This window comes from Lytechinus pictus, chromosome 17 (genome assembly GCF_037042905.1).
Source record: "Lytechinus pictus isolate F3 Inbred chromosome 17, Lp3.0, whole genome shotgun sequence".
NCBI lineage: Eukaryota > Metazoa > Echinodermata > Echinoidea > Temnopleuroida > Toxopneustidae > Lytechinus > Lytechinus pictus.
In genome coordinates this window covers 6,543,362-6,566,928 of record NC_087261.1, presented here as the reverse complement: position 1 = coordinate 6,566,928, position 23,567 = coordinate 6,543,362, and the positions used below count along the sequence as shown (strand labels likewise).

The window sequence follows — 23,567 nt, the reverse complement described above, 5'->3', positions numbered from 1 at the left end:
ACATATCACCTGATTAGTCTTCTGTACTCTATCGGGAAGAACTTGGAAAAGCCGAGTCACTGTGCATCCGTGTGCACCATTGATATCTCCAAGGCGTTTGATCACGTCAATCATAACAGTAGTGAGAAAGTTGATTGGCTATGGTGTAGCATCTTCACTTATTCCAGTGATCTGTGGTTTCCTTGGTGGACGCAAACAAGCTGTCAAAGATCGTTCTTCCATTTCGTGTGACCGGGGAGTTACTTGCGGTGTTCCCCAGGGCACAATATAGGGTCCAGTGCTATTCTTGCCATGATTAACGTCGCCATGACAGATTGTCACAGGTGGAAATATGTTGATGATCTCAGCATGGCCGAAATTCGTCGTGTAAGTGAATCATCCATTCTCCAGGTGCAGCTTGATCAACTTGTCCATTGGTGTTAGTCAAATGACATGAAACTCAATCCGTCCAAATGTTAAGTTATGAACATCTCATTCTCCAAACAGGCACAGTTTACGACGCTCCAGATTAGGGTTGCAAAGTTCCCTGGCATTTTCGCGATGGAAATTTTTCATGGGAATAGACGGGAATTTTGAAAATTTTCGGCAATTTTCAAGAAATGTTGGGAATTTTCAAAATGCAGCAATTTTTTATATCTATATACAGGAATTGAAAGGAGTACCCTGGTAAATAATGCTTTATTATATTTTGTCATCAAGTTTCATGCCATAGTCAGAATGTTAATGAATTCCATGTGAAAGTTGATTTCCTCCACTAGCGGCTGAATATGTGTGATGGCAGTACACTGCATATGCTTTACACAAGGGAAAACAGTGTTCATGGAATGATGTCTATTGGATATTCTGATCTTGTTGCTGATGATGAGAATCATTATTAATCCTTTTTGTTATTAGGATTATTATAAATATCATAATAACTATTAGTATCATTTTATTATCATTATTTCATTTCTCGTTTATTTCTGCATAGCAAACTTGGTGCTGTTGACGGCGTTAATCTGATGAGTATAATTACAGATTGCTGGTTCAAGGACAAAGTTTATTTTACTTCAATTAACCCTATAAATTAGGAATAAATATTGTGTTCATTATTTTCAAAAACTAGATAAAATCAAATGAAACAGATATGAGATTGTCATTTGATATCACGAGAAGATATGAAATTAATAGTAAGTTTGTCAATCAAGGTCAAAGGTCATTTGAGGTCAACAAATATATTGCATGTTTTTCTCCCTTTGAGAAAAAAAATATTCATCTTGGTTGTTTCAAAGTCAGCACGGCAGCGCTGCTTTAGGGAAATGCATAGTGCAGGCACGATTGCCAACAAAGGTCTTCAATTATTCATTTCTTTTTTTAGGGGGGGTGGAGTGGTGCAGGTCAGAAATGAATTTGTAAACATGGTTTGTTCCTAGACCTGAGTTTTCCCAGCGAACAAAGACTAAAGCCAGTGCCATAGCTGCTGGGTAACTATATATCTGCTTTGTAAACCCGTTACTTGAGGAAAGTGTTCTGAATATGGAGCCTAAGGCCCCTGCCAATGACTTGAGTACAGAAGGCCCCTTGTGTTCAACAGAAAGTTGTATTTGTGCTAGTCTTGTGTGAAGTCCCACTTGTGTATCAAAGATTCAATAAGGGTCTGTCCCTGCAGACTATAGTTAGGGGCAATGTTCTATTTACAGGCTATTATGTAATGGTAAATGGAGGCAGGTTCTTACATGTAAAACCCTTGACTTTAACAGAAAAATGAAAAATAGTGTAATGTGATGTTTTATTTTTACATGTTGATTTGATAAGAAGCTTCATTTTGTACATTATGCTCCATCATGGTACACATACAGTCATGGATACATGCACTCATCCTACGAACGAGGTTATATATAACATATATACATGTTATGTACATGTATAATGTATTTATGTACAGTTTAATGAATATTTTATACCCTGGGCAATTTAAAGAATGGAGAACGATTCTATACAAATGGTAAATATATTATTTGAGGATATCAATTCATAATTTTGTATTTATAAACAATAGATATGTTTTTTGGTGAAAAAAATGAAAATTCCCGAAAATTCCCGGCAGCTGAATATTCCCTTAACTTTTCTTGAAAATTTTCCTAAATTTCGGGAAAGTTTCCAGCCCTTTAATATTTCCTCATGCTATTTATTAACTGACTGAATTATGTATTTGAGTATATTGATATTATATTGATATTATATTCCGTTTTCTAGCTTGAGAATTCATCTTATAATATTTCGGTTTTGTACTAACTGATTACTGAATTTTCTATTATTTTGTAGAACTGGCTTTTAATTATTAGTATTTTGTATTGAACAATTTGTGGCAAATACCAATAAATCTATTCACTATTTTCAACTGAAGCAATCTCTTCATGTCATTAAATTTTAATCGATTTTTCTATTTACTTGATTGTTTGCACATCGACTCAGCATTGTAGCAATTTTTATCAAAATTACTGGCTGTTATCTTTCCAGCAAATTAATCAGTTTAGTATTTTTACTTTCCTGACATGTACTAGGTTATATTCAGAATACATTATTGGTTCAAAGTTAATTACTGTAATTACCTTCCATTATTCAGTTTCAAATTATTACTCATATTTACGAATTTTCTTAAATCTTACCAGCTCTATTACATGTATTTTTGTGAATCTGTATTTTTTTTTTGTATATGAACCTTTTGCAAACACATGTTTTCCAGCCATTGGCTGCCGCACTTGTATTGTTGTTTCTGAAATGAATAAACCAATGGATGAATAATAATGATAATGATATACGTTACCAGTTGATATTAAAATCATATACTTTCTAGCCAAAATGACTTCTATTAAGGCCGGGGGATGTCATGAATGGAAGTATTACCGATCTTCTCAATTCCATCACTAACTGAGATATTTCCTGAAATGTATAAGAATAATGCTAAAGTCACAGTTTTGCTATGAACAACGCTATGTAATCCCACGGTAGTTTTATAGAGCATCACAAGTTTAACAACAAAATAAAATCACTTTATTTATCGTCTCGTTTTTTTCATAATATTATTGAAATGAATATTGGCCACGAGTGTATCCCTATTTTGAAGGTTTGATATCAAAATTTCACTTTTAAATGTTGCTGTTTCCTTAGAGCTGTCATCAAGCAACATTTTGATACATGTACATCAATGACGTATTTATGATATTTATGATTTTGCTATTTTACATCGTTCTTCAAATTCGGCTGTAGATAAACAGTGATACCAAAATATGAGACCACTACGTACTAACTACCGTACGATGTCAAACCTTTCCTGTGGTGTGGGTTGAACGAACTCATTTTCCCAGGTCCTTGCTCTCATGCATAGAATCCAAATCCGGTTGATCCCGGGTGACTCGAAAGGATGCGAGATGACCTCTCGAAGCTCATGCTAAACTGCTAAACGGGGTTTATGATAAACGCGGAAAAGGTTTAATGTTCTGTTGTACATTAAAATCATTATATGCAATTAATTAATGTCAATTCCTAAGCAGAGGCAAATTCGAGGGGTTCTCTCGCATCCGCTCGAAATAGCCGGAATCCACCGGAAGCTCAAAATGTAGATTATCTGCATGAATTTCTATAAATAAAAATGTCTAAATATAAATATATATATATATCTGATTATATCATTTCCACCGTCCCGTGACGTTGGATTTGTAATGACCTTTATTTGAGTTTGAATTTGTGTGAGTAAGTTTCATCGTACCCTTCAGTCCCCTCACAATAAACATTCAATGTTGCAAGAGACTTTTCGTGGGTTTTCAAAATTTGTCAAATGTTCCATCATCAGGATCATCAGTTAACGATACTAGAACAACAACCCTCAAACTGGTATGAATAAAAAAATGATGTAATGATCATAGCTAACAAAAAAATGAATATGCATGTAAACAACGTTAAGAAGCTTATTATCGAATAACTGAGAAGTGAATATCTGCCCTACTTTACAGCGATCAATGTGAGGCCTGATTCTGATACATCTATCCAGAGTCCCTACCAGTTGTGGCATCGCATCAAATACTACTACAACAATCTTGACATAGGCTGGTTAGTGACTGCTCCTCCTCAATATCGATTGAGACTTATTTTCACCACTTTCTCAACCGAGTGGAATAAAGACTTCGTTTACACGAGGGATGGATGGACATCAGACTATTCAAGCTCAACACAACTTGACTTTTTTACAGGAAATTTGACTCCCGGTGATATCATATCAAGAGGATCATACCTCTGGATTCAATTCACCAGTGACTATCAGATTACGAACAGAGGATTCGAAGCCCAGCTCACTTCACAGGTTCGATGTAAGTTGGAGATATATATATATATGAATGTGCATTCATGCCCATTTGTATGTGTGATTGAGGGATGATCGATGCCATTTCTCGGAAATGACAAATTTCATTTCATTTATTTCTACAATAACAGCAAAGTAAATACATTTTGTACATTTCAACATCATTATGGAAATGATGAAATTTAAATGACATTGAAGAATAACAACAGAATACATTCTTGAAAGCAGTTAATGATCATGAAACTTAAAATGTGTCATTTGGAGGAAACCTTATGAACACAAAAGCTTGTGAAACAAGTCCCCTTTAGCATAGATAATTGTATCGTTGTTCATTATTTAAATCAAAATATAAAGAATAAGAACAAAGGATACACTATACAAAAATAACACGGAACATGACAACACTTAAGGCAGACAACTAAACAATATGCAGTTAAGTTTTTAGATTGCAACCATTTGTTTTGGTCAAAGGGATGCTCCGGGCTGAAAATAATATGTTTTAAACAAATAAAGAAAAATCAGACAAACAAAACACTGAAAATGTTATCAAAATCGGACAACGAATAACAAAGTTATGGCATTTTAAAGATCTGCATTATTCCGGTAAAACAGTTGAATTGAACGGATATACAAGTCAATACATACTCGTAAAAAATGATGAACATATAGATACATGGTTATAGAAATTAGCATTAAAGATAATAACTTAACATAAGAGAACAACAAAGAAAACAATTTATGTCGAATGAGGGGTCAACAAAAAAGAGCAATTTACCTTGTTGAGCGTTGACCCCCCAATAAATACATGATATAGTAACAATGGGGGGGGGGGGCAAAAATGACAAAGTCAAAGGCGTGGTGAACTCTTAAACATACATGAATAATATTAAGTTACTAAGTGCAATTTCAATTTTAATAAAAGTAATCGAAAGGAACGTTTAAAGCTATTAGCAGAAAGTTGATTCTTAAGATGGTTTGGAATAGTACTCCAAAGATGAGGACCTCTATAAAATACAGTATTTGAAAAATTAGTTCTGACTTTAGGAAGATGGCATTCTACAGCATTGCGTGTATTATACTTGTGTACATTACAATTAAGGACAAATTTAGATGCTATCAGAGTAGGTAAAAAGCCATTAGACAACATAAAATAAATATGGCAACTTTCAATTTATTAATGTCATACATGTTTAACAGGTTCAGCTTTGAAATTATTTGCAAGGAGTGGGCCTTATTATGGTGAATTAGATAGCATTGGCAACACGATTACATATGACACCAGCATGTTCATGTCATGCTAAGGATTCATCGATATGAACACCTAAAACATGTAAAAAATTTACACATGAAGTGCTTTTTATTTGGTGACCATTAAAGTGAATTACAAAGTTGTCTTCAAAGTGACATTTAGTGAATAAAATATAGTGGGTTTTAATAGTGTTCAAAATAAAATTATTCTTAGTTAACCAATCACTCAATTTATTTAATTCAGAACTGAATAAGTCAATTAATGTACATAGATTATGATGAGACATAAACACTCTGGTGTCATCAGCAAACAATACAAATTGGAGCAAATCAGGTGAACTTATAATGTCATTAATATGAATTAGAAAAAATAAAGGGCCAAGGATTGAACCTTGGGGCACTCAGATTGTTGATTTTCAATATAAACAAATTGCTTACGATTTGATAAATGATCTTTAAATAATATTGTAACAAAATTCCACGAATACCATAAGCCTCTAGCTTATGTAACAAAATTCTGTGATCTAGGGTATCGAATGATTTACTCAAGTCAAGAAATAAACCAATAGTGAATTGCTTAGCATTAATTTGTCATCGTCGAGATTACAGCAGATGATGAGATGATGAATTACGTGAGAAACTAAATGAATAAAATTAAGAAGAGCATTCGATGTGGAGTGTCCCATTCGAAATCCATGTTGACATTTAGACAAAATATTGCACGAATTTATGAAAGAATGTAATCGCTTATATCAAAAATTTTCAAAAAAAATTGGAAAAAATAGGAAAAACAGAAATAGGTCGAAAATTCTGTACATTGGTTGGCTCCGCATACATTCGTAACTCCGACGCTTCGTTATTCCAAAGGTTCGAATATTCCGAAGGTTCGTTATTCCGAATGTTCGTAATTTCGAAGGTTCGTTAGTCCGAAAACGAAATGAGGTTCGTAATTCCGAAGGTTCGTTAGTCCAAAAACGAAATAAGGTTCGTAATTCCAAAGGTTCGTTAATCCGAAAGTTCGTTAGTCCGAAAACGAAGTAAGGTTCGTTAATCCAAAAATGTATTAAGGCTTGCTTGAAGTACCTATTCTATTCATGTGTTCCATGAAGTTCTCAAAATATTCCTTTTCAGGTCCGATCGTCAAAACTTATCAGCTGGCGCTGCGTGCTCGCATTTATTTTAGAAAATCGCTGCCTGATACTTGATGATTTATTTTTACCTGTCAACTTAACTCGATGAGATGAGATGAACAAAAAACATTCTAAAGCTGTTGTTTTCATCAATTTAAGCTTGCAGAAAAAGATGATTATAATGTCTCTAAGGGATAGAAGTGAAGAAAATCAAATAAGAAATGAAAAAATCTGAAAAGCAAAAATACCACACAATCAACCTCTAGATTTCATAAATATACATTTGAAGTAGCCAGAGCACGATGCAAAAGCAGATGAATAGGCCTAATCTTATAAAATTTCTTGTTACTTTCAATCATGCCCCCCTCCCTATGGTACATGTATGTAGCCATACCTCGTCGGGGGGGGGGTAATTAAAAGTACACTGTAACTTAATTTAATTGTTGCTTATAATGCATTGCCATATTTGGTTCTTTTTCTCTTGATAGCTTTCTTCGAATTCGAGACTATCGATTTGCAAATGACAGGGGAGATTTCTATCCATTCTAGCAATTATCGAAAAGATAGGGACGTACTCTTAAACATTACATCTCCTGCAAACAGCCAAATCCAACTTCATATTACGACCGATCCAAACCAAACTAATCATGGTAATGATGTAGTTTATGTATACGAAGGATGGACATCGGATCAAGCTATACCAACACAAAGATGGGATCTATCTGCGTCATCTTTGCCGGTGAATATTACATCACAAGGGTCGTATATGTGGATACAATTTAATTGTAACGCTGGCAAAAGAAGTGACATCTTTCAGGTCGTTGCATCTTCTCAGATCCGAAGTAAGCTAAGTTAAATTTGAATTCGATCTGTTAAACAGCTTTATCTAGATTTGTTCAAAAGCAAGGTGTAGAGAGTGGCCACTTAACATTTTGAAATATATACTGTTTTTACGGTATCAACAAATCTGGAATCTAATACATCTACAATAGAACGTGATCCGTAACAATGGTCTACTTTAACCTCTTTCGAATGGTGAAGGTAATAATGTAAAAATTGCATGCTAAATTGACAAGGAAAAGAGTGAGCCTTTCCCATCAATAACAGGCATACCTTCTTTGTAAGATTTGTACGACTCTTGACGGCGGAATAGGCTGTATGATTTGATTACATTATTTGTGTTGTCTTTATCTCATTAGAGGTCTATACTTTATCAGTTGATACACTTAAACTCAAACACTTTATTCTGTAGTAATGGTTACCACCTATATTTGGATTAGCGAATCAGGAATTCAAATTTATAGATATTCCCTTCTTGGTGACCATTCCATCAACCTGTTTTAAAGGAAAAGTTCACCCTGAAGAAAATTTTGTTGTAAAAATAGCCGAAAAACATAGAAATATATTAGAATTCTAAATTTGTGAATTGTGACGTAATAATTATACGAGCAGCTGCCCCATATTTTATGTAGCCTAATCATGCTAATAGGTAATGCATACATTTAAGTTTCTTAGATTTTTTTGAAAATGATTCATGATGACTGAAAAAAATGTTCTTCCGGGAGTGGGTGTGAAATTACTTATCTGTTGAAATATAGCTTCTTAAAGCTTTAATGGATTACCTTAAACCTTCACCAACATCTTTTTTAAGGCTATGTGTACAATAAGGTGAACTTCTCCGTTCATGAAGGCCGTAAGTAAAGAAAAAATAAAGACATACCTACTCAGGGGTTATCAAAAATGGTGCAGACGATATATCTATGATCTAGACAAATATTACCGTTTCCAGGAGTCCCACGATTGAATTCACCGAGTCCTAGTACAACACTAACCATCTTTATGCGTGAGATTTACTTTCTATTTTTATTGCATGTGGTATTAAGGATTTACAGGTTTTAAAGCCCGCATTTTCCTGCCTTTCCCTTCCTTTCTCCTCTCTCCTCATTTTTAAAATAATCCTTTCCTTTCTTTATATCTACCCATATTCTGTCTTTACTATATGCTGAGAGCATACATGACACTAGAATAAAAAGCATAATGTTCTGACTGCATTGGAAGTGCGGAAGTAATCTGGCCCTATATGGCTACATATTATTTATTTAATACATTTTTTTAAGAAATCAAATTCAATGCAAATGTGTGTACTAAAAAAGGCTATGTATTTATTTTTCCTTACTTACAGCTATTAGTTTGCAACCCGGAAATGTAAGATACATTCAGTCTCCTAATTACCCATCCAACTACACCAACAAAACTTACGTTAGGTGGCTTGTGAATGTTCCTTCTCCATATCAAGTGAGACTTCACTTTACTCATTTCTCAACTGAGAAGAATTGTGACTTCGTTAACGTGAGTGATGGATGGACATCAGACTATTCAAACTCAACGCAAGTGGCATCTCTGTCAGGAGATCCGAATCCAGATGACATCATATCAAGAGGATCATATCTTTGGGTTAATTTCACCAGTGATGACTGGGTTACTAGTACGGGATTCGAAGCACAACTTACACCATTCCGAAGTGAGTATGAAATAATTGACGAAAACAAACATACAAAAAAAAGCGTAACGCCTCTGGCAGTCTCGCCCAGTGGCGTAATGAGCTAATAATGTAGAGGGTCCAGGTATGGCGTATTTCACAAATTTATAAAAAGTTGCTAGTGAGCAAAGAGAGCGAGCAAAAATATCAACATTCTTATTACGAACATCCAATTTTGTAATAATTTTTTTTTATTTATTTATTTAGGCATAATGAGATACATTTCGTATTTCCACTGCTCACAGATATCAGTTTGCAGCCTTGGAATCATGCATCCATTCAGTCTCCTAATTACCCGTTCTCCTACTACAACAATATCAACATACGATGGTTTGTGAGTGTACCGTCTCAATATCAAGTGAGACTTCACTTCACCAGTTTCTCAACCGAGGAGAATCATGACTTTGTTAACGTGAGGGATGGAAGGACATCCGACTATTCAAGCTCAACAAGTGTGGCATCTCTATCAGGAGATTCGATTCCCGATGACGTCATATCAAATGGATCACATCTTTGGGTTCAGTTCACAAGTGATAACGTAACTAATGCAAAAGGATTCGAAGCTCAACTTGCACTGATTCAAAGTGAGTTAGAAATGTTGAAATGTTTTGAATCAAAGTAGAGAAATGACAGGTGAGGAGTGAGAAAAGGGATCATAGATCATTTCAATTCAGTCTAATTTGGTCGGTATAATATACTAATATGCCATCAAATGCATTAATTCATTAAATTAATTCTGTCGAAGCATTTAAATCAATGTTCAACTTAGGCCGTTCTTTGATTTTTGTAATGAAGTGACGTTCCTGTGTAGACCTACAGTTCAATTGAGTTTGGATTGTGAGACAGTACTATAAAGCTTTAAACAAATATATTTTAAAAGCCTAGTAATAAAAAATCTTCCCTAAAAAAAATTATCTGATTTTTAATTAGGCCAATTTCAATCGTTTTTTATATTTATTATTGATTTGAACTTAAGGGTGTTAGAAATCAAATAGGTCTCATAGATGGTTATAATTACCAATACTACTATTTACTACACCATTACCAACATACACAATGTATATGTACATTAAATCATTCATTGAAATGGTAAATGCTGCGAGAAAAAAAAAATGATCTTTTTTTTTCTAACACGAATTACCTCTTTTAATCATTATTTGAGTAAACCAAGATATAAGTCCTTTGGTATTGCTCCTACTTACCTGCTTACAGATAGACATATTAATTTGGAACCTTGGGAATCTGTATCCATTGAGTCTCCTGGTTTCCCAGCCAATTACTCCAACAACGTCACCATTCGCTGGCTTGTGAGCATTCCATTTCTTCATCAACTGAGACTTAATTTCACCAGTTTCTCAACCGAGGAGGGTCATGACTTCGTAAACGTGAGTGATGGAGTGACAGCAAACTATTCAAGCTCAACACAACTTGCATCTCTATCAGGAGATGTGAGTCCAGATGACATCGTATCAAGAGGATCATTTCTCTGGCTTCAGTTCACCAGCGATGAACAGAATGTTAATACAGGATTCAATGTACGACTCACAATGTTTCGAGGTGAGTAAGAGATATCTATTGTATGTATTACCAAATTTCAAATGGGTATTTTACAAAAAGGTTAGAGATAGCGATGTAAATGGGGTTTGACTTCCCTTGGCGAGTTGTTTTTGACTTCATATCCCATGCAGGATGTTAATTGGATGATCTATTTATTCATTTTTTTTAAACTTTTTTTATTGAATAGGAAAATAAAGAGGTAGAAACAGGAGTGAAAAAGAAGATAAAACTGTTTTGTATAATTGAAGTTCTTCTGAATTGTTTTCTTTTTCAAATCTGGAAAAATCATTCAGAGGATGATTCCATATTGTGTCTGTCAATGCATGTAAATCTTGCTGTCTTGTCCTGTTCTGTCCTGTTTTGTTTTTGTTTGTGTGTGTGCCTTTCTGTTTTTGTTTTTGTTTTGTTTTTACTATTCATCCTGTCTTGTCCAAGTGATTGTCTGTTCACACACTCAGGCCTGAACGCAGGGTATTTTTTATACAGCAGGGGTATGATATATATATTTTTTGTTAATTGTAACATAGTGAGTAGGAATAAAAAGCTTGACCCAACTATTCTTTTTCATTGTACAAAACTTTAATTTACGAACTGAATTTCATTGATCAAAGATATACATTAATTAACTATTTATTGCAGGGAACCCATACTAACAAGTTTTGATTTCCATGGGGTTCCCTTTTTACATTTCTGTATATTATATTTTTTGTGTTTTGCTATACATTGTAACTTTTGTTAAATTTTGGAATGAAAAAATCATTCCGTTTAGGTTAATGGCCGATCTATACAACAATGGGATATGGTATACGTTTTCAACTTTTGTTTTCAACGTTTTGCAAGCCCAGATAATAATGATATATTTTATGCGCAAATTTTTTATGTATCACAATTATTCATCTAATATTAATATTTTGCTTGATGCGAAGAAGTGGCAAAACTAGATTTCGACTAACGGTGTTGATGTTTTACTAGGCTAGTAAAACATCAACACCGTTAGTCGAAATCTAGTTTTGCCACTTCTTCGCATCAAGCAAAATATTAATATTAGATGAATAATTGTGATACATAAAAAATTAGCGCATAAAATATATCATTATTATCTGGGCTTGCAAAACGTTGAAAACAAAAGTTGAAAACGTTTTTTTTTTTGGGGGGGGGCTGTATTTCAAACCTAGGTTTTTAACTCCAGGCTAAAAAAAAAAGGGGGGGATGTCCACTTATGCTTATGTATTTTATATCTTACAGATGTGCGTATTAATTTGCAGCCTTGGAATCAAACATCCATTCAGTTACCTGATTACTCGTATTCCAGATCCTCTTACGACAGCAGTGTCAACATACGCTGGCTCGTGAGTGTTCCTTCACCATATCAAGTACGAGTTAACTTCACCAGTTTCTCAACCGAGAAGGATTGTGACTTCGTTAACGTGAGTGATGGATGGACATCAGACTATTCAAACTCAACACAAGTGGCATCTCTGTCAGGAGATTTGAATCCAGATGACATCATATCAAGAGGATCGTATCTTTGGATTGAATTTACCAGTGACGATGGGAATCGTTATAATACAGGATTCCAAGCCCGAATAACACCATTTCGAAGTGAGTTCGAACTGTTTAAAAAAAGATTTGAATGTATTCATATTTAAGCTTGTGCCCAAAGTATGCATTGTCGTTGTTGTGTATCATTATGAGTTCATCTCTTGGTTCAATTCACCCTTAATTAACAAAATGTTGATAAAGGATTCAAGCATGAATCACACTGTTTCGAAGAAATAATATATATTTAACGAGTTAGTGGTTAATGAAATAATATATCACATGTAGTTAGCGTGTAATAGATGTTTTTATTTCCCCGTCCCCAATCGCGACTTTTGATGTCATGCGGAACGTTATTCACAAGACCAATTCTAGTAGAAGACAAACAGGGGGTAGAAGAATGAGAACAAAATTCAACTTTTTTCTATAATTGAACTTATTCTCAATATTGCCCTGTAATGTATCATGTGCTAACATTATAGACTGTCAAATCATTTTAATCATTTTAAGAATAAGGTAAATGCCACATCTATGCAAGTAAAGCAGAGCCCTATTTGCATTTAAACTTGAGTTTGAAATATTAATATGCATTAAGCTTTGAACGGATCAAAGCATAATTCAAGTCGGTAATGTAAAAGAGATACATGTAGGCCTACGCAAAATATTTATGTAATGTATATCGTTATTTTTGTATACATGGTTACGCAAAATGTTAAAAGGGCCAGTTGATACACAAAGATTAAATATCTTTTTAATATAAAGTTGTTTTAACATATTTCGCATCAATTAACCTTTGATGTTTGGGCAAAGGAAAAGTTGATTGGGGTTACATTTACATTTTGTATACACTAAGAAATAACGGTGCAGTTTAAGGTTCAATTTTGCACCTGACATCCCAATCTTCACTCTTACGGGTTCACTTTGTACGGGCTGTGGTTCAATTTTGAACCTTTACTAGTCTTGAACAGAAGCCTACAGAAAGGTGATTATCATATTATTCGCATGTTACAGCCAGTATCTTTTACGACAGTGAATTAATTCAAAGGTTATAGTCAGAAAATGAAGCCAATTATCGATGATAAATACTAATTAGTTTGCTACGCAAACCCGTGTATTAAAACAAAACATATGAGTTATAATTTTTTTTTTTTAAGGAACCATACACAAACTAATGTCATACCGATCACGCTAGGAAGGCAAGACATCAAATTGGCACTTTGGTATTTTTACAAATTTACCATGAAAGGGAGAAGAGTTCTTTTTGCGACAGCCGCCAAAAATTGAAAATAAAAATATGATGAAGGTTCAAAGTAATATATCTAGCCCTGACATAGAACGTGATATTTGGGAGATACATACCAAAATAGGTCTTTATTCTGTCAAAAATTTTAGCAGGATAGAGTGCGTGTAATTGTCCATAGACTGCGGTTTATTCAGTAAGTAAAGGGTCTATAAGTCTATATATTGCGAACTTTCGGAACAAATTCGCTTTAAAACCCCTTCCGTTATTCGCGCTTCTCGCTCGCGAAATGGAACGGGTCTTGACTGCAGTTAAAACGAGGTGAGTTCGAGTCCCCCGCAACGTAAGCAAAACAAATAATAAAATCGATAGAAAAGCATTAATTGAAAACAGTCTTTTGATATTCAGGATGGCTGTCGCAAAAATAACTATTTCAGTAAAAGGCTCAATTATGCACCCAGTAGGGTTTAATATGGTGAAAAATGATCCCTGAAAAGTGCAAAATAAACCTATAAGATTGCAAAAGTTTTGAGGTTTCATTTTTTTAGTCTGTAAATATAGTCCGTCATTTGAAGGAACTCCAATAAATGCATTATATATATATATATATATATATTATCATTATTTCTTACAGCTATTAGTTTGAAGCCTTGGAATGTTACATCCATTCAGTCTCCTAATACGCACCATTACCCGTATTTCTACTACAACAATATCAACATGCGATGGTTTGTAAGTGTTCCTCCTGCATACAGAGTACGACTTATTTTCACCCAATTCTCAACTGCGAATGATCATGACTTCGTTATCGTGCGGGATGGATGGACATCGAACTATACAAGTTCAACACAACTTGCATCTTTATCTGGATACCCAATACCAGATGACATCATATCTAATGGGTCATATCTCTGGGTTCAGTTTACAAGTGATGAACAGAAAAGTCGTGCAGGATTCAGAGCTAACCTGATTTCTGAATTACGCTGTAAGTATATATAATTTATCAAGTACTAACCAAATATTAAGGTATGATAGCATAATATTGTAACTGGTAACAGGGAAGATAGAGTCAATTGAAAAAGTATGTATGCTTTTGTCTATGTATGTTCTACTTTGTGTCCCTTCTTTTTATTTTTTTACTGGGCTGGAACTTCTAAGAACCAACAGATCTTTAATGCCAGTCCACACTCGAAGCCTGCTTTGTACATTATTTACTGTATTATCATTTTCGTTACTTTGTTTTGTTATTTCTTGCCATTATATATTTCTTATTCACCTGTATATATGTTATTTTTATCGAGTGAAATAAAATGAATTGAAGTGTTATTGTCCGTTTACTGGTCTATGTCGAACAATGAACGATTAGTTGCAGTCAAATATGAATATTTATGTAACATCCTCATGATCTAGACCCCCTTTTCGATGTGCAGTATATACATATGTGCTAGGCTGAATATTCAATTCAATTAACTTAAACAGTTATTTTCTTCCGACTAACATTTCATCCATTTTCATATAGAATATAGAAATCAATAATATCATGAATATAGTACAAAAAACAATGAATGTAAAATACAGTATGTAAATTATGTACATTGAAGAATGCGTAAAAAACCCGGGATACGCCTGTAAATCTATATGACTTAACAACTATTAAAAAAAGAAAGGGCTAAGAGAAGGGAAAGGAAGAGAAAATAGAAGAAAAGAACATAGAGAGGCGAGAAAGCAAGTAAGCTCTGTCATGAACTACTTCACATGATACATGATTACGTAGCCGTACAACAGGCATTCTTGATACAAAGTAGCAGCAATAAATGTATAGTATACAAACAGTAACGTATAACAAGTACTATAGAAAACATTACGATTCAGATATAGGTAGATGTCATGAAATTTTAAAACTTGTAGTTAAAGATTGATATCGGCAGTGACTTTTATATATATATATTTAGGAAGATCATTCCATAATTAGGGGTCAGTATACCAGTATAATATGTTACGATCAGAGATGTGTTATTACACAACAAATATACCCCCGCCCCGCGCTCTGTCATGGTTAGAAGTGAATCTATGCATTCAAATAATCTGATCACTCATGATAAAAAAGTTATAATTTCGGCATGAATTACTCCTTGACATAGTTTGTTTTTACATAATGTATTTCAAAAATCTTTCAATAACATACAATCATTATTTTGAATTTATCTCTTTCTTTTTTTCTTTCAGCTATCCATTTAAAAGTTGGCAAAGTAGCTGTGATCCAGTCTCCTAATCACCCACACCTGTATTACAACGATCTTAACATACGCTGGTTTGTGAGTGTCCCTCCTGCATATCAAGTGAGGCTTCATTTCAACAACTTCTCAACGGAAGTGGATCATGACTTCGTGATCGTGAATGATGGATGGACATCGAACTACACAAGCTCAGCTGAAAGGGGGCGTTTAAGTGGAAGCATTAATCGGGGTGATATCGTATCGAATGGATCCTATCTCTGGGTTCAATTTACCACTTCTGACCGAGGGAGATCGGAAGGATTCAGAGCACTCCTGACGACCGAGTTACGATGTAAGTGCAGGGAATACATCTGCATTTCTATAATGGTATCCATATGATTGAATTATACTTCAGAAGTTCATAAGAATGTGATGAAAGGGGGAATTGTTGATAATCGAAAATATTCAACTTCTTTGGATCAAAACCTTATCATGAAAAACATGTACCAATTGCAATTCTAGCATGTACATGTATATGTCATAAGTATAATTTTAAGACACTTTTTACAAGAAAATCTGTATTTTTTACTCAAAAATCTATTTTTCATGTTAAGGTGTCTTTCTTCATTCGCAGCTATCCACTTGCAGGATGGGGAAAGCGGATCGATTGAGTCTCCAAATTATCTTAACAATTACTACAACAATCTCAATGTAACATGGCTTGTTAGTGTTCCTCCTGCATATCAAATGAGGCTTCATTTCGACAGCTTCTCAACGGAAAAGGGTCCTGACTTTGTAACCGTGAATGATGGATGGACATCGGACTATTCGAGCTCAACCGAAAGAAGGAATCTGTCTGGAAGTATTGATCCAGGTGATATCGTATCGAATGGATCGTATCTCTGGATTCAATTTACCACTAATGACCGAGGGAGATCAAGAGGATTCAGTGCACTTCTGACGACCGAGTTACGATGTAAGTGCAGGGAATACATCTGCATTTTTATTTAGTGTGCATTTGATTTTTGAATACTTCACAAGTTCACAAGGATATGAGGAAAAGGGGAATTGTAGATAATACTCAAGCTCTTTGGATCAAAATTTTATCATGAAAAACATGTACCAGCCTACCAGGGGCCGCGGAAGCGGGGGACTGGGGGAGCTTCAGCCCCCTAGCTCCCACTTTTTTTTTTCCAAAACCATGTACAAAAACGTAAATATGACCATATGATTGTGAATTTTTGCATGATCAACCCCCCCCCCCACCCCCCACTTTGAAAATCGTTCCGCGGCCTGAACGTCACACGTATATTAAAACACCTTTTTTTACATGTTAGAACTCGAAATCTGTGTTTTTGTTTTTTGTTTTAAGATATCTTTCTTCATTTGCAGCTCTCCACTTGCAGGATGGGAAGAGTAGAACAATCGAGTCTCCTAATTATCCAAACCATTATTACAACAATCTCAATGTAACTTGGCTCGTGAATGTTCCTCCTGCATACCAAGTTAGACTTCACTTCAGCTTCTTCGAAACCGAGTCGAATAAAGACTTCGTTAAGGTGAGAGATGGATGGACATCAGACTATTCAAGCTCAACACAACTGGCATCTTTATCAGGAGATTCGAGTCTAGATGACATCATATCAAGAGGATCATATATCTGGGTTTATTTCACCAGTGATGATGAACGCAACTTTTCTGGATTCACTGTCAACATTACGACTGAATTACGAAGTGAGTTGAATAAATCAAATAAAATCTAAATTTGTTATGGTCATCGAAGACTTGTCCAGGTGGCATCTTTAAAATTGTTATCATGTTTAAGATGCCACATTTCTTGAAGTATGGGAAAAAGAACAAAGTTTTAATTGTCATTGCTATGATTTGACTGAACATTATCCATTTTTGTAGTGGATACTTTGAATGTACCTAAACTATTATTTTCAATCCCCGAGCTGTTGGACATATGGCATATGAAAGACAAAAGTAGTAATATAACTTATTTTCTTTAATTATCTTTAACTAATTTATCAATATCCCTCATTTTGCAGCTTTAAAGTTGAACACCACAGGTAAGACAGTGCTCATATCACCAGACTCCCCTGATAATGGCGACTATAGTATCGATGTGACATGGTTTGTTGTTGCTCCTCCACCGTACCGTGTTGGGATTAATTTTAGCGATTTTTCCAGCTTGGAGAACGGAGACCTGGTAACTCTACGCGAAGGATGGACGTCAAATTATTCACGTTCAACGCTGAGGGAGTCTTTATCTGCGTCATCTAGCTCCACTGACATTGCATCTGTAGGGTCGTATCTTTGGATCCAATTTACAACCCTGCCTCAAAACAAGATCACAGGATTCCGTGCATTGCTCTTTGTCGTGATTCCCGGTGAGTCGTATAAAGATAATTTTATAAAAAAATATTCAGCTAAATAATCTCAAAGCTTGATGCATTCCAATACATAAACAATGGGAAAGTTTAACCATGGTTTTAAAATGATACATGGCAACCTTAGTTTATCAAAATGTTTATGCATTTTTTCATATTTGAACAAACGCGATTTTGTGTGTTATTTGAATTAAGGAATTAATTCAATATATTTATTTAAAAAAAGTTATTTTCAACTTATTGGATGAATCAGGATTGCAATATGAAATATCCGTAATCCGGAACATAAAAGTAACCTATTATGAACATAATATCTTTGTTCCTACTATATCATTTAATCAAGATGGCTGTTGTATGAGAATTGCCACAAATTTATGATGCAAATTCCTTTTAATGAGGATTTCTTTCAAAATACTCGTTTTACTAGTCCCCACCCGAATTATCATTAACTACATGTGCTTTCTACTCCCGCTTTATTCTGCAGTTATTTCTGTAGATACTGCGAAAAGAGAATCCTTGGAGTCACCTAATTACCCAGCACAGTACCACAACAACCTCGATCTAATGTGGCAGGTGATTGCTCCGGAAAACCACCAAGTTTCTTTGCATTTCGTTGATTTGCAGATTGAACTATCTCGAGACACCCTCTATCTGTTCGAGGGACAATCCTCAGAGTTTGAGATGTCTGAGATGGTAAGGCCGAATATTTCTGGAGCCGATCTACCGCAAGACATCACATCTGTTGGATCTATTCTCTGGATTCGATTTACCAGCGATGGGGCTTCGGAGGGAACTTACAGAGGATTTAATATTACGTTGATTGCAAACCCAATACCAGGTTAGTGACATTTAACACGTAAAAAGAGACACGTCCCCTGTTTGAATGGATATTTGTTTATGTTGCATGCACAAACATGACAATAGTCTAACAGATAAGAATCTAAATAAAGGTACAATGTGCTATAGTTTCCAAAGTGAGCCACAATTACAAGTCAGGTTGCATAACCATGTTTTTATTGCAAATGCAATTCATTAAATCTACCTGTTATTTTACCTCATATGTTTTCTATTTGACAAAAGCAAACTTACAAACCCTTGCACACGTCATTTCACCCCTGTCCCTCATACACACACACACACACACACTCTCACACCCTGGCACACACCCTCACACACACTTGCCTTGATTCATAGACTCTCTTTACTTCTTTTTTCTCCCACTCTCTGCTTCTCTCTTGATCTCTCTCTCTCCCACCTTCTGACTATCCTTCTTTTGTTTGTATCTTGTAGAACACTTGATGTCGGATAATCATGCAGCGACAATATCATCAGTGTTGGTGACACTTCTTCTGTCCATAATTTTCCTCTTATATATCATATGGAAGAAAAGGTAATTTAAATTACATGATAAGTCTTTCGTAGTATAAGTAGCTAATGACTTTACGCTTGGGAACGGGCCCATTTATATTTGAAATGTAATAATTTGAAATGGTAGAGACATATTGATTTCTTCCTCAACAAATGTTTTCGTTTGCACACGTTTCACAAAGATGGAGATCGGAAATCTTTCTCTCAGACATCTGAATCTGAAAACATAATTTAGTTATCTCCTTCTTTTTTTCATAACAAAACAATGTATTTTCTTCTTTCATATTATCATGCTCGAAGGTTAGCAGCTAGGAAACCCTCTACCCAGCCTCGGACATTTCATGAGGAACACAATGACAGAGGAAACATCCAAGAATCAAGACCCGTGAATCGGCAACCTCTAACTCCGGATCTCCTGGCAAGCCACCAACCTTCAGTGAGAAGGTCTAATGCATACATGACACCCGAACCAATCCTCCCCACACATGACCTTGTATGCAACGAGTACCAGGAATATAGTGGACGGAACCACTCTGATTATGGAATGCCTGCATCGGGGAACATGGATTCCCGTGACACTGACATTTATCACCCACCTCCACCACCACACTATTCTCGCGCCATGAAACAAGCTGAGGTGAGCGGAAACGACGAGTACCATGAATACGGTCAAATAGACGAAGCGATGCCATATCGGGATGGGGGCACACCATTGAATGCAAGTTATTGCAACAACCTCCATACGTATTCCGATGATGTCACATACTTCAGCCTTGAATCACAAGTTGCAGATGCTGACGATGTTAGTTCGGACCAGGGACTTGAGGAAACAAGTTTCAACGGACCTACCGTTGCCGAATCCAATTCTACTGAATTGAAAGTGAGTGGTCAACCACGGCGATTCCAAATGAGATCATCGACAGTGAATGACCAATCAGAAGAAAGAGGACTTGGTAAAAAGTCGGTCAATCACTATCAAAATGCAGAGATCGCCGCTGATTTCGACACCACCGTCAATGAGCTCCAAAAGGTCAGTCAGACCAACGAGGTGCGAGGCGCTGATAAATTTGAGAATGGAGACGCGAATCTCCACGATGAATTTGAATATGATTCTTTGAACTTTAGGCCACCTTCAGACTTAAAATCGAGAGTGTCCAGCAAATGTAACCAAGAGCAAGAGTCACTTGGGCAACCGGATGACGTAGCTGAGAAGAATGCATACGGTGTTTTAGAGCTGCCGAAATCCGCACAAGTCTTTGACAAAGGAAAAGACACTCTGCATAACGACAACGTCTATGGTACCTTGAGTGAAACTGGATCAGGCGTGGACTGTCAGACACCAGAAGGGGGAATTCCGACTAGACCTACTGAGCAGATGGCTTCTTCTGAAGATAAGAGTCGAAAGAACAGGAAAACTAAATCAAAACGTGATCACACGTTTGGGAACACGGGCAGAGCTACATCAACTCGGACCGGCAATGGACAACATGGCAACACGGGCCATGACGGACGTGCTGCCCCAAATGTTTTGGCAAAGCCGGAGAAAGCGTTGATACCCCCAAGAAAGCTTGGTAAAAAATATACATCTCCTCGTGGAAATACCAAGCTTGATACTGATAAGGAAGATGAACATCAATCGATTCCACAGATACACGAGTCTGAAGGAATATACGAAAATGGGTCTAATCCAGAAGGTACGTTTCATGAAGAACACCCAGTTTACCAAAATTTTGGTTGCCTTGAGGCTAACATAGCTAAAGACTCTCCCATAGATCATGTGATTGTTAATGAGGATGCCTATGCCGTAGTGGGCCCACGTGATAAACAAATGTCGGATTCTGAGGACTATGATTCGATCTACTCCAACTTGAATTATTAATTTTCCTAATAAACGAGCAAAATAACTGAACAATCCTTGGAATTTTTGGAAGCACTTTGATCCAATGAACTTTGTTGAATTTAATTGAATTGAATTTATTTCCGTTAAAACAAATAACAATACATATAAAATGATACATGTGAATTGATAGATAAATAAAAAAAAAACGGGAGGATGGCCCTACTCAGCAGCATCAATCGCGGTGCTGTTGGTCTACCGAGGGTCCTCATAAAAGCTTTTTGCTTGATCTAAAGGTAGTCCGTTCACGTTCAAAGAACCGTGATAATGGGTTATTACCTGGTGAGGAAATAACTATTGCATGAAATATTTATCATACAATAGGTAATATATTACATGTGAGATGTTTGAAGCAGCTCAGTGACTGATAAGTGGTGTATGAAGCTCTTTGCATCGCAAGCTAGGACGTGTATGAAATGCGCTTTGTACTTGCATTCAATTTAATCGGATAGGAATATTGGTCAATGGCAAGTGTTAATAACACAATAACGAGGTTGTTCCATCAGTAACATCACCATGACAACTGACACCTTATTACTACTATCCAGGCAACTAACAAAACTAAATAGTTTCGATATCCACGTAAGGAGGAATCATTGGGAATTTTAAGCAGTATTGATGTGTGATAGTATACAAAGGGGCTGCGTCACAGTGGGACTTTAACGTGTACAAAGACATGAAAATGATCATCAAATATTTATTTCATGTAAATGTTCAGCCCACCACCTCCCCCATCCTCACTTTCGAGATTCTTCGCGGCCCGTGCTCCATTTACACATTAGGATGCCAAGTAAGGTTGCTTTCTATCTGTTTGAAAGTTAAATCAAATTAATTTTCATTTTATTCCGTTTTCCTAACAAAGGTTTTTTTTCTTCAATGTTTTGTAGGTCAGCATCATTAGATGAATAATCTTATTGGTAATGGAGTGGGCTGTTATTTTCCTACGAATATTTAATTTAGATTTGACACTGCTCACACGATTCAAGAGTAATGAGTAAAAAGTAATTCAAGGGAATATTCTTACAGCGTGTCAGTTTTTTTTTTCGTATCAGGTTTATTTACAGCAAAACCTGGCAACAAAAGAAAAACAAATAACATGGAGGTTTTTTGTCCACATTGTATTGCATCGTACACTATATGAAATTATATTGGCACGTGTTTTGGCCCGCCCTTCACAGTTTCACAGTTACTATGGCAACAGTTTCCAACACATGAAAAAAAATGTCTTGTCCATCTTTACCCTAAGACCTATGTGTGAACAAATATGAGAATTGGGAACTTGGAAATACTGATGAAGTATCCTGAAGTAGTTAAAACCGCAAGACTTTTGCCTATTTTTTGACGTATTATACATTGTTACCATGGCAACACCATTTCCGACACATGCAAAAATATGTCTTGTCTATCTTAACGTAGTAATTTGAACTCCAGGATTTTTACCTTATTTTGGCCAAAATATACCATTACCATAGCCACACAATATCCGATACATGCGAAAAGTGTGTTTTGCACATCTTCACCCCAACACCAATTTTCATGAAAATCGGTTAAAAACTGAGGAAGTAGTTAGATGCGCAAGATTTGCAACGGACTGACCGACCCTGACTCCGTACCCTGATTCCTATAATCCATCCCCATCAAACCTCGTTGGTGCGAGTATAAACATTAATTCCCTACCCAAATATCTATGTTTTTATTACTCTAATTACGACTTACCTAAAAACTCTCTTTACTTATCTCTATTAAATTATACTTTTTACTATATCAATTAACAAGAACGACATAGATATCATTGTGATATTTGTGTTTTACATATCTTTTAAAATCTCACATTAATAATTATTATTTACTTAGTTTTACAGAGTCGTGAAATCATTCCCTTTTCACCTGTAAATATACCAAATTTGAATATTATATACTGTTGTTGGCTTTTGGACCATGGCGTATAAAGAGAGGCAGGCCGGAACATTGAACTTTTAATATCACGACCACCCAACGGAACACAATAATTGGAATGACGTGCGTGAATGGGTGTGATTTCACCCCCCCTCCCGTATTATGTGTTGGAAGTGTTAACAATTTAAGGTACTCGCGATGAAAA

The 23,567-nt window shown here is 35.6% G+C and overlaps 1 protein-coding gene across 1 annotated transcript; it reads left to right on the top strand.

The window, feature by feature from the left end:
- The first annotated feature begins 7,395 nt into the window (after positions 1-7,395).
- On the top strand, positions 7,396-23,166 carry LOC135157227 (cubilin-like). Its single transcript, XM_064112177.1, has 11 exons — positions 7,396-7,456; positions 9,502-9,840; positions 10,469-10,813; positions 14,476-14,577; positions 15,819-16,160; positions 16,443-16,784; positions 17,201-17,542; positions 17,860-18,201; positions 18,686-19,039; positions 19,492-19,591; positions 19,870-23,166. The coding sequence occupies exons 1-11, from the start codon at positions 7,396-7,398 to the stop codon at positions 21,446-21,448; spliced, it is 4,248 nt and encodes a 1,415-aa protein (XP_063968247.1). The 3' UTR covers positions 21,449-23,166.
- The last annotated feature ends 401 nt before the right edge of the window (positions 23,167-23,567 follow it).

Bases quoted from the DNA above. Each gene is read 5' to 3' on its own strand.
- LOC135157227 (XM_064112177.1), top strand. From the start codon at position 7,396: ATGGACATCGGATCAAGCTATACCAACACAAAGATGGGATCTATCTGC. The intron at 9,841-10,468 runs GTGAGTTAGAAA...ACCTGCTTACAG, and splicing joins TCAACTTGCACTGATTCAAA to ATAGACATATTAATTTGGAA. The intron at 19,592-19,869 runs GTAATTTAAATT...TCATGCTCGAAG, and splicing joins TATATCATATGGAAGAAAAG to GTTAGCAGCTAGGAAACCCT.